The sequence below is a fragment of the Tupaia chinensis genome, unplaced genomic scaffold, assembly GCF_000334495.1.
Source record: "Tupaia chinensis unplaced genomic scaffold, TupChi_1.0 Scaffold000548_1, whole genome shotgun sequence".
Taxonomy (NCBI): domain Eukaryota; kingdom Metazoa; phylum Chordata; class Mammalia; order Scandentia; family Tupaiidae; genus Tupaia; species Tupaia belangeri.
The window spans coordinates 1,826,099-1,837,058 of NW_006160060.1; the positions used below are offsets into that span (position 1 = coordinate 1,826,099).

Below are 10,960 nucleotides of genomic sequence, written 5' to 3' on the forward strand. Positions count from 1 at the left end.
GGTGCCCAGTGAAAGGCAGAGAGGCCGACAGCATGTGCTGGCTTGTCTCTGCATCTGTCCCTGCTGGTCCCATGAGCTGGACAAGCTGTCAGGCAGGTCAGAGGGCCACTGTGCCACTGAACACAGGCTGCAAGCTGGCCCAGAAACGAACCCAAGGAGGCCGGCCCCCGGGTGCCCTCTCTTACCACCAGCTCCCACCTTTCACAAAGAGCAGCTTTTCTGGTGAACCCCTCTTCATCCCTCAATGCCCCACTCACATCTCCCTCATGGAGGCCTCCCTGGAAGGTCCGGGGCAGCAGGGAGTGAGTATTCCGGGGCCCTGCAATCTCGGCTCCAGCACCCAGAGCTGGGTCCACCAGCAGGTGACTCAGAGCTACATGCACACCTGCCCTACTCCGCGAGGGTCCACCCAGGGAGCGAGCGAGCAGGCAGGGATGGCTGAACTGTCCCCTTCCATGCAGACGTGCAGGGGAGCAGGGGCAGGCCAGTCCCGTGCTGCCAGCTCCTGTGTCACTGAGCACGGCAGGGCTAGCAGAAAACATCCTGATTCAAACCCGACCAAGACGGCACCAGTTTTCTGTTGCAGACACGAGTCACACGTGCGGAAACTTATTATGCACACAGAGCAAGAAAACAGAAAAGCAAAAATTAAATTAGACGGCGGCCTGGAAAATGCCCGCTGTGCAGAAAGCTCTAGCTGAGGAATGTGCCTGGCCTCCCTGGGACCCAGCTCCTGGGGTATGGGGAGCCTCATGGGAGAGGGGAATGCATGGGGTTTCAGACGAGCAGGCCCAGAGGCATTCGTCCTCAGTCTGGACCCCAACCCCACCAGCTCCTGGAGCAGACAGAGACGGAGACGAGGAGGCAGAGACACTGGCTCTGGATGGAGGGTCCAGAGTCCCCCGTTCCCAGCCCAGGAAAGAACCAGGCAAGTCACCAGGAGGGCAGGCCTGGCGCCCCAGGGGAGCTCGCCGACTCCAGGGTGCTGCGGCGGGAACTGACCCCACCATGGGGATGGGGATGCCGGTAATCTGGCCCGCGTGTGCCCAGGATCTGGGGCTGGCAGAATGAAGGCCCTGAGGTATCCTGGACATTCGCAGAGTCTTTCAGGGCAGGAGTGTGGGTGCTACCTGGTGCCCAGAGAGACGGTGAGGGCAGGTCAGTTGAGAGCCCACATCCCTCAGACACCAAGTCTTCCTGGGAGCCCAGGCATGTCGCCAGTCGAAGTCCACACTGGGCCAGACCGCACGGAGCCCAGGAGGCCTAGGGCAGAGCAGCAGGTCAGAGGGCCACTGTGCCATCTAGCACAGGCTGCAAGCTGGCCCAGAAATGAACCCAAGGAGGCCGGCCCCCGGGTGCCCTCTCTTATCACCAGCTCCCACCTTTCACAAAGAGCAGCTTTTCTGGTGAACCCCTCTTCATCCCTCAATGCCCCACCCACATCTCCCTCATGGAGGCTTGCCAGCCAGGGCTGTTCCCCATTGGCCAGAGTCCCAGGCCCTGCCCACCCCCTACCCACTGGAGACCACCTGGCTGCACCTCCCTGCCTGGTCCCGGCAGCCTCACTGCCTCAGCAGTCTCTGGCACACGTGACACTGGGCAGACTGGCAACCGCATCAGCCCCATCCTTGGCCCCTCCCAGCCCCCGAATCGTGGGTTCCACGGGCCCTTCCAGCACAGGCTGGTCTGGGTGCAGGCAGACTGATGGCCTCACTGGCCCAGTTTATCACAGCGCCCTCCCGCGTCACGATGGCATGATATGTGTCACAGAGCCACCACCACTGCCTCGCCACCTCGGACCTGCACGCAGCAGCCTGCCAGTCAGCCTGTCACAGTCGCCACGTCACAGCTCCAGGCTCCACAGCACCAGGGGCAGAGTGGCGTGGAGTTCGGGCCCGGACGCTGGAGCAGCAACCAGAGACCCCAGCTCTGGGGGACCCTGGGTGTCCCACACCAGAGACCGGGAGACCGCTGTCCCAAGGCATCCCGCGCTGGCTCCCAACAGCCCAGGGAGCTGACAGCAGGAGGGACCTGGGCACTGGGTGACAAGCCCACCCGAGACGCCAGGACTCTCTGGGTGCAGGAGGTTAAGACCACCGCCCTGATGTCCATGCCAGGCCCGAGACGCCGCTGGGCCAGCATGGCCCCCACTCCTGCACGCTGCTGCCTCGGGCAGCCTGTCTGCCAGCACCTGCCCCTCCAGGGCCACTGTCGCCATGGCTACTGCAGCGCCTCCTCTCCGCCTGGAGCCCAGCCTGCGCCACGGTTCTAGGGAATGGCCACTGCAGCCCAGGTCCACAGTCCCTCCACCTCAGGAGGAGGCCTCATGAGCCCCGAGGGTGCTCCGCCATTCCCACCCACCCTTCCTAAGCTGGGGCCTCCCTCTGTGCTGGGGTCAAGGCCCCCACACTCCAGGGTGAGGTGTGCCCCCACTCAGCCCCATGGGCCTGCCGTGTCCACTCCAGAGGGACCCCCATCTGTCCTGGTCACAGCTGGTGAGGTTCTGCCTGGTTCTATTGCCTACCCTCCATGCAGGCCCTGGCAGCCTCTGGCTGGGGCCAACACCCGACCATCATGGCTGGGGAGGGCCTGCCGGGGTCCCAGGCTGGGCTGTGCTGTGAGTAGCAGCCCCGTCGCGGTGAGGACTCCCACAGTGCACCTAGCAGGCTGGCCGGCTGGAGGGCAGGTCTCTTGGCAGCTGCAAAGCCCCTCCACGCTTGGAGACCAGCAGTTCGTGGCTTTGCTCCTCAGGACAGTCCCCACTCCCCGCTGGCAGCCTGGCTGAAGTGTCCTTCTTGAGTGTACACCACGCAAGGGAGGACACAAGCCCTTCTCAGTCTGACCTAGGTGCTCTGGGCCACGGGGCTGGACGCTGAGGCTGTGGGCTCAGGTGCCCAACTGGCCAGGCACACCGGGCACAGTGGGACATGGCGCCCGATGAGATGGAAGCCGGGAACGGCTGGGAGGGCGATCCGCGGGTCTGTGTGGAGGGACCTGCCCCGCCACCATGCACACACGCGCTCACTACCACCAATGCACAAAATATTCAGAGTCTCATGTGCCTCCCAGGAGCCCCTCAGGCCACTGGCTGCAGTCGTGATGGTGCAGGAAGGCAGCACGTTGCACGGCCTCAGCCAGACACACGTGAATGCAGGTAACGGGTCCCCAGGAGGCCTGGGGCGTCCCACATCGACCCTGCCAGGACACCTCCCTCTCACTGCACAGCTTGACAGCTTGGCCTTGGCCGGGTCCTCTCCTACAGGCCAGTGTGGCAGAGACCAGACCCTGCTATGCCTGGAGACCTCGGCCCCTGGCCACCACGCCTCCCAGGGCCTGTATGGGGTCCTCAGTTGCACGAGCTGTCATCGCCCGCAGGCTTGGTCACGATGAAGTGCCTGCGGGGACCTATCTCACTGCTGCCTTGGGGACCTCCTGGGGGGCTCCTGTGTGCTCAGTCCACGTGGCACTGGGCCGGGCTCTTACCATCCACGCAGGCGGGCCGGGCTCTCGTGGTGCCGGCGATCTGCCCCTTCCTGCATGCGCAGCGCGCCGTCTGCCGGGCGATCGTCCTCCGCGGCTGGCTGCTGTCCCTGTCCAGGGTCACGATTTCACAGGTGCCGGCGGCCAGCTGACCTGTGAGAGAGGAGCAGACGCAGACTGAGGAACATGGCCGGCAGGGCAGTGGCCACCCACCCAGCGTCCAGGCCGAGGCCCGCCCATGCCACCGCAGGGGAACTGCTCAAACCACTGAGAGGCCGCCCACGGGCTCCACGAGGGCTAGGCCCACACCCCTTGGCATGGAGCTGAGCAAACCAATGTCATGTCTTTGTTGTGCCCAGAAATGAGAGGGCCAGGACCCCAGGAGGAGTCGGGTGCCCGCTCGCTTAGGTCTGAGGAAGGAGCAACAGCCGAGGTCAGCGTCCCCACCACGCTGCGTCCCCGGCTCCGTCCTCAGGTGCAGCCCTGCCCGTGCTGGCAGGTGGGTCAGGAGGTAGCAGACGCTATCGGGTCGCTCCAGGCCAGGCAGTGGCCACCTGCAGGAGCCGCCACTCACCACGTTACCACGCAGGGAGGTGAGGACCCACTGCACGTGTGAACGGCAGGAAGCACGCAGTGGCACGCCGCTCACACACACGCATGCACACACAAGCCGGTGGTGGACCTGGGGCAGACCTCACACAGGTGCACACGGGCTCCCAAGGATGCAACATGGCCACACATGAAACATGCAGGTGCATGGGGAGACGTTCTCTGGGGTGCACGTGTCCACGAAGAGAGGGCACACACTGGTACACACGGGCTACACGGCCGTAGCCCACACCCCTCTCCTAACCACGGACAGCTCATGGCAGCACGACGTGGGGGGCCGTGCTCAGGGTCAGGTGGCCCAACGTGTGCAGAGAAGCGACACTGGGCTGCCAGGTGACAGCTCACATGGCTCCTCGGCCTCCACTTGTGCCCTGGATCTGGAAACAGCCCATCTCTCTACTGGGCCAATGCGGCAGGCACCTCGGGACGAGGGGGACGGCAGGAAGGCTGGACTGTAGAACGTTCCTCTGCCGCCAGCGGGTGCTGAACGGCGTGCTGGCACGTGAGGGTGTGACAGGCAGTCAAGGGGACAAGCCCCCCCGGGAGGACAGAGGTGTCTCGGCCAGTCGGTCGGTACTGCCACATCTGCCCTCAGGGAGAGCACAGGTGGCCCCTTGGCCACGCAGCCCACTCAGCACACGCGGCCGGGCCTTTCCCCGGGGCGCCCCGCCACTCATCGAGAAGAGCCAGCACCGACGGCCTCCTGTCCTCTGCACAGGGCCCGGCCTGGACCGAGAGCAAAGCCACGGCCTCTTGCCCTCAGGGGTTCTCACGCTTGGGGGAGGTGGCATGAGACGCCCAGTCCTGGGGACCCAGCCAGCATGGTAATGCAGGGACAATGGGGGCTCAGAACAAGGGCGTGGAGGTGACCCCAGGAGGGTGGTGGTAGGTACAGCAGGGCGTGGGCAGGAGACGGTGGGCAGCTCCTGTGGCTGCAGCCCAGGACCCTTATCCACATGCCTCCCGTGTTACCATCACGACACCTGCCCCTCTAGGCAGCCGCCCCACAGTACTGCCACTGTCACCCTGGTCCCAGCCCGGCCTGGCCCAGGCCAGCAGGTGCAGGTCTGGCAGGTCCGGTGGGCAGAGCGGCCGCTGGGCTCCGTTGGTCCGGCACTCAGGCTGAGGTTTCCCGGGCCTGGGAGTACCCGGGAGACATGGGACAGCTCCAGCGGACTCCGAACATGCCTGCCCGGCCCTGTGTGCCCACAGCACAGGGCAAGGCTCCGGAGGGAGCTGCTAAGATGTCCCCAGACCCACCAGGCAGGGCTGGCGGGCGCATGGCCACTGTGTGGCTCAGGACGCGGACACAGGCTCAGAGCAGAGAATGGGCAGTGGGGCCTCTGAGGATGGCAGCCCCATCCCTAACAGCCCAGGCCTCCCCCCCAACCCAGACGGGCGACACCGGGGTCCCAGCGCAGCCACCTCCCCCAGGCCGTGGGCGTCTGAGCGCTCTCTAGCTCATCTCAACGAACCATGAGCTTCTCCAAAGATGGACGGGTGTGCAACTGAGCAGGCAGGTGACCGGCCAGCGGGCACTCGGGGTCGTGCAGACCCCTTCCGTAACCACGGTGGTGCCAGGAGGCAGACTACGGACAGATGCGCACCTGCGCTGACCCGGGTGCGGCGGACAGGTGCTGTGATGCACGAGCGTCCCCTGATGCAGTTGGGGCTCCCGCCCTCCTGCTGGGTGAGCTCTGGGGTTCACAGGCCGCGGTGGTTCCAGGCCGTGTTGTCCACCTTGACCCACACACCTCTGTGACGGCCGTGTCCAGCAGAGACTCACGGGGTCCAGGCCACCTCGGGCCAGCTGCCTCTTCAAGGTGGCCTGGGATGGGGTGGGTGCACGGAGCCGTCCACCCACTGTGGCTGGCCTAGCCCAGGGACGGGGCGCCGAGCTGGAGGGAACGCCAAGCAGTCAGAAGGTGTCCCGCCCAGAGCCTGGCCACGACCAGGCTAGCGGACCCCCGACCCACCGCCTACCTCATCACCAGGCCTGGGCGTGCATCACCCCAGAGCTGGGGGCCTGTCCACAGTGGACCCACTGGGAAGGTCCCTGAGAAGCAAGCCAGGAACAGCTGAGCCGAGCGCCCCACGACAGCTGCTGGCTGTCTCCCCCTCAGACACTGGGGATGCAGGCCACGTCCCACGGACCGCAAAGTGTGGGCTCTGGGTTGACAAGGCCATAGGCCCCCACTGTAGCTGCAGATCCACCAACGTGTGCTCTAGAGGAGGAGCGCCCCACACAGGCAGCTCCTGACATCCCTGAGCCCACAGACTGATCACACTGCTTCGGAGGTGACCTCAGAACCTTCTGACAGTGACTTCGGCAAACTCCGGCTCAAGGTGTGAAGGGCCTCTCTGCCCGGCTTTCTCCCCACTCACCCGAGGGCCTCACCCTCCTGAGAGCAGCAGGCACACCCTTGGGACCTCGCCACGACGACGCACCTCACGAAGACCCTATTTCCAAAGAAGGGCGCACAGGCAGGACCCGGGGACACGACTCAGCACACAGCAGACAGAAAAGCAGCTTCACCTGAGAACATGGGGACGTTGCCATGGCTTGGTGGGGGCTTTAATAAACACTAGGTGACAGGATTATAAAAAGGGAAAAATCCCTCTGCCTCCAGGGACGGCCTCTCCTGACCGCTCCTGACACCACGGGGGCAGCAGCCCGTGACTGCATACCACTGCCTGCTCGGGGAGATGGCGGCTCTGCACCTGGCCCCTCAGAGACCCTTCCACAGCCATGGTGCTGCCTCAGAGCTGGAGCCAGCCAACCCCAGGAACTCCCACAGCCAGCGTAGCCACGGTGACACGGCCCAGACTCAGACAGATGGGCATCCACCTCCCCAGGGCAGCAGGGCTGCCGCTGGCTGGGACAGGTAGGCTCTCTCCGCTCCACTCCTGCCTCTGAACGAGGGAGAAAACCTGGCCCCGTGCAGGGAGCGGACGGCCTTGTCCAGAGGGTTCTCCCGCTCGGGGTGAGCTCAGGTCCATTGAGAGCCATGCAGCTGGGGGAGGCCCTGCACGCTCAGACTCCACGCCCAACTCTGCAGAAATGCACGGGAGTGCCAGCCTTCCGCCCACCCCGTCCATCCTGCCCTGGGGGCCAGATGGCTGTCGCTGAGCCAACAGGAAGACCCATGTTCCAGAGGCCACCCCGGTGGAGCGGAGCGGCCAGGCCATCCTGCTCAGTGAGCCCGAGTGTCTGTGCCAGGGGCTTCTGCAGGCCAGCATGTGCACACCCCAAGTCAGCTCCCAGTGACCGCCGGCCCAGTGCCTCTGTCTCTCAGACGCCGTCCCTGCTGGGCAGCCGCGGCACAGTGGGGTGACCAACAGCTCACATCTCGCCCGACTGGGCCACACTGAACTCCCTGGGGCAGTGACACAGGGCGGGCTACAAGCCCAGCGTTGTCCCCACCTGGGAGGGGCACAGCAGACTGGTCACTGGGCTGGACAGGGTCTGGGCGGCTGCGTCAGGCCTTCCACAGCCCTGTGTGGCCAGTGCATTTATCACTGTTCCTGAGGACTACATAGCCACAGCTCAGGAGGTCGCCTCTCCTGCTGGGTGGCTGGGGATGGGAGAATATGGGGTGGCCCCGGGGCCTCCTGGGCAGGAGAGGAGCCTGGGGACACGTTTGCTGTCCCCGTCCCAGCTGCCTGCGGTCTGAGTGGGCCATGCGTTGACGGGGCAGGAGGCGCACCTAGGCAGTGCAGGCAGGTTGGCACAACACAGGCCCAGAGTCCCAGCTGCCTGCAAAGCGAGGGCTCTTCTGGGGGTGGGGGAGGGGCTGAGGCCAGGTCCCCTCTAGGCCACTCTGCCACCGGCCTTGGATCCCTGGGGGTGGGCGTGCACAGACCAGCCTGCATCTCAAGGTGGGCCAGGAAGGGGCCTCCTCAGTCGCACAGACCAGCCTGCATCTCAAGGTGGGCCGGGCAGGGGCCTCCTCAGCCCACCCTGCCCACTGGCAGAGCCAGGGCTCAGAAGGGGCGGGGCCAGGTTTCAGGGGGTGGGACCTGGGTCAGGAGGGTCTGGGAGGGGGTGTGTGTCAGGGCTCAGCAGGGGGCAGGGCCCAGGATTGGAGGACCAGGGCCAGGGATAGAGTGGGGCCAGGTGAGAAGCTGGTTCTGCCACTGGGAGTGAGGAGGGGAGACAGATCCAGGCGGCAGGTGGCACCAGGAAGCCCGCAGGAGCTGCAGAGGGAGGGCCACAGGTCCTGAAACAGCTACTGAGAGGGTTCATCTTGTGCAGTTGGGCCCAGCTCCCATACGACACGGGAGACGTGGGCTCCGGGGAGAACTGCAGGCTTTCTGCCTCAGAAGTTGATGGCTCTGGGGCACTTGCCGTGAGCAGCCTGGCTCAGGGCTTCCTGGGAGTGTTGGGGGCCTTGGGAGGCAGGTGATGGTCAGTGCTGTGGGGAGCAGGTGTCTATGGAAGCTGCCGGGGACGCAGGACAGTCAGGATCCGAAACGGGCCCGCCTGCTCATCATGTCTGCGTCAGGAGCAGCTGCCCCCTCAGGGCCAGCACGGGACGTCCGGGTGGGTGTCAGTGTAGGAACACAGCAGGGGAACAGGCCACACTGTCCCCTCTCTAGCACACCTGGGCCATAGCTCGGGCACCTCTGGGCAACAAAGGGCACCATGCACAACGGTGAGGCCGGGCGGGATCTGAGCACCTGCTACCTGCCAGGGCACCTTGCCGCTGCCCAGAACACCAGGCTGACCACACTGGTGTCATAGGCCAGGGGGCCAGGAGGGCCCAAAGTCTGGCCCTCTGCATCCCGGGGCCTGCTCCCTCTCACCCTGCCCTGGAGTGTCCTCCGCGGGCACAGCTGCCCCTTCCAGGACGACAGCGCCAGAGGGTGTCAGCCACAGCGCCAGCTGAGCATGGCGGCCAGCCCTGTCCCTGCACGGCGGCCTCGTGGCCCGGGCATCTCCAGCCTCCACCGCCAGTGCAGGGGGTGCCTGGGGTTCAGAGGCAGCTAGTGGTGGCAGCTGGGCTGGTGGTAAGCGGCACCACGCGGCCTCTTGCTGTGGCGGGACAAGCGTCACTTGGATTCAGTGCCGGTTTCGGGGTCCGCGCCTCACTCGGACTTCAGGGCCCACTAGTGAGTTCCAGCCTCCATCGCGCAGATGCTCAGGATGAGGAATAAAGGCCACAGGACACGTTACAGCCGACGGGCAGTGATTCGCGACACCTGAGTCAGCACGCCAGAGTCTGCTGTGCGGTCCTTGCAGCGAGCTCTCCTCGGCAGTTCGTCAAGGAGCCCACGGACATGGCAGACCGTGAAGCCCACCCTGAGGAGCTCTCAGGGCAGCTGAGGACCACACGGCCACAGGAGGTGAGACGGTATGGACAGAGAGGGGCTGGGAGAGCTCTCCCGGATCGGCAGGTGCTGGGGACATGGGGCCCGTCCAGCTGTGTCGCTGCCTCGACCTGCCGGGCTGGCCAGCTGAAGACGAGCTGGATCAGCAACTCCCAGCCCTGCCCCGGGGAAGACTCTCAGGCTAAAGAGGTAAGGCACCCGAGGTCACTTCCCGGTCACTGGCCAGACCCCAGCACTGCGCGGCCCCACAACATCTCAGGGGCACCTGCTCAGGAGACGAGGGTGCATGGATGTGGCCGCCCCAGGGACACGGAGACGTGGCAGGCGGACAGCACAGGCTGAGGTGGCACTGCCCCAGGGACGAAGCAGCGCGTCACCCCGTGCCAGACACAGCCACAGAGGGGACGCAAGCTGATGGAGCCCGGGGACGGTCACTCCTGCCCACGTGTCTCTGGGAGATATGCCCAGGCCCACTGGGCCAATGAGCACAACAGGGAGACCAACCGGCCCTGCAAGGCTCAAAGGGACCCTGGCCCTAGAACCAAGCTCAGCATGGAGCCGTGGTTCGAGGAAACTCTGCCCGCCCCTCCCGCCTGTGGCCTCGGCTCCCAGCATGGCCATCAGACACGGCTGCATCCTTGCAGGAACACAGAAGCCGCTGACCTGGGAGGAGGGCCTGGGGCAGGGAGGGGCTCATTGTATGGGGGCACAGGGACATGATCTGGACCTTGGGCTGTCCCCACAGTGATGGGGACGGGGGGCCTCACCATCCCGGCACCTCGCTCTGCCCAAGACACCCCCAATGGAGAAGGGTGCCAAGCTCAGAGACACACGAGTCCCCAGGGCCAGAGGCAGCTTGACTCAGACATGGTGGCTCGCCACGGGCCTCTGAGTATGACCCTGTCCTGCCCCGGACAGTCAAAGGGCTGGGATGAAGGGCAGGCAGTGGCCTGACGCATCTCCCAAGTCAGCAGGGAGGACAGAGGACACTCTTGCATCTTGGTTCAGAGACCCTCAGTCCACACCTGATTCAGGGCAGGTGGGTGGGGAGAAGGACCGTGGCTATCAAGCGGCAGGAGGGTGGAAGTGAGCCTGGTTCCCAGCAGCCAGGGCGCCATGGGCTACAGGGCCAAAGGGCCCCTTGTCACAGGGTGAGGCCACCCACCCGGAAGGCACGGCTTCCGGAAGTAAAGGAGGAAGTGCCTGAAGTGCCGATGGGCTGCCCCAGGGCCTGTGCCAGGACTCTGTCAAGGGGTGGCCCCGCCCTGTGGCGAAGGAGGTGATACAGGGCTCAGGAATTTCCTGCCGGTCCAAGGGACCAGATTTGGGGGCGTGGGGTCTGGTTGCAGAGGAAGGGGCGCGACTGAGGCGGAGGAGGGGCCTGGCCCAGGAAGCTGCAGAGCAGGGCCCCCCACCAGCCTGCCACAGGAGCCTGCGCCAATGCGCTCAGCAGAGTCCTTCAGACCTGGACCACAGAACTGCCAGAGTGTAGACGCAGGCTGTTCTGGGCCTGAGAGTGGGTGGTCACGGGAGGCACAGG

The 10,960-nt window shown here is 65.4% G+C and overlaps 1 protein-coding gene across 2 annotated transcripts in view; it reads right to left on the reverse strand.

The window, feature by feature from the left end:
• The window catches only part of TAFA5 (TAFA chemokine like family member 5), a 102,163-nt gene that overhangs the window by 61,599 nt on the left and 29,604 nt on the right, over positions 1–10,960 (reverse strand). For both annotated transcript variants that reach the window (XM_006157599.3, XM_027775341.1), the window contains exon 2: positions 3,484–3,633. In XM_006157599.3, coding sequence (XP_006157661.1) covers positions 3,484–3,633 — 150 coding nt within the window. The remainder of the gene's footprint in view (positions 1–3,483; positions 3,634–10,960) is intronic.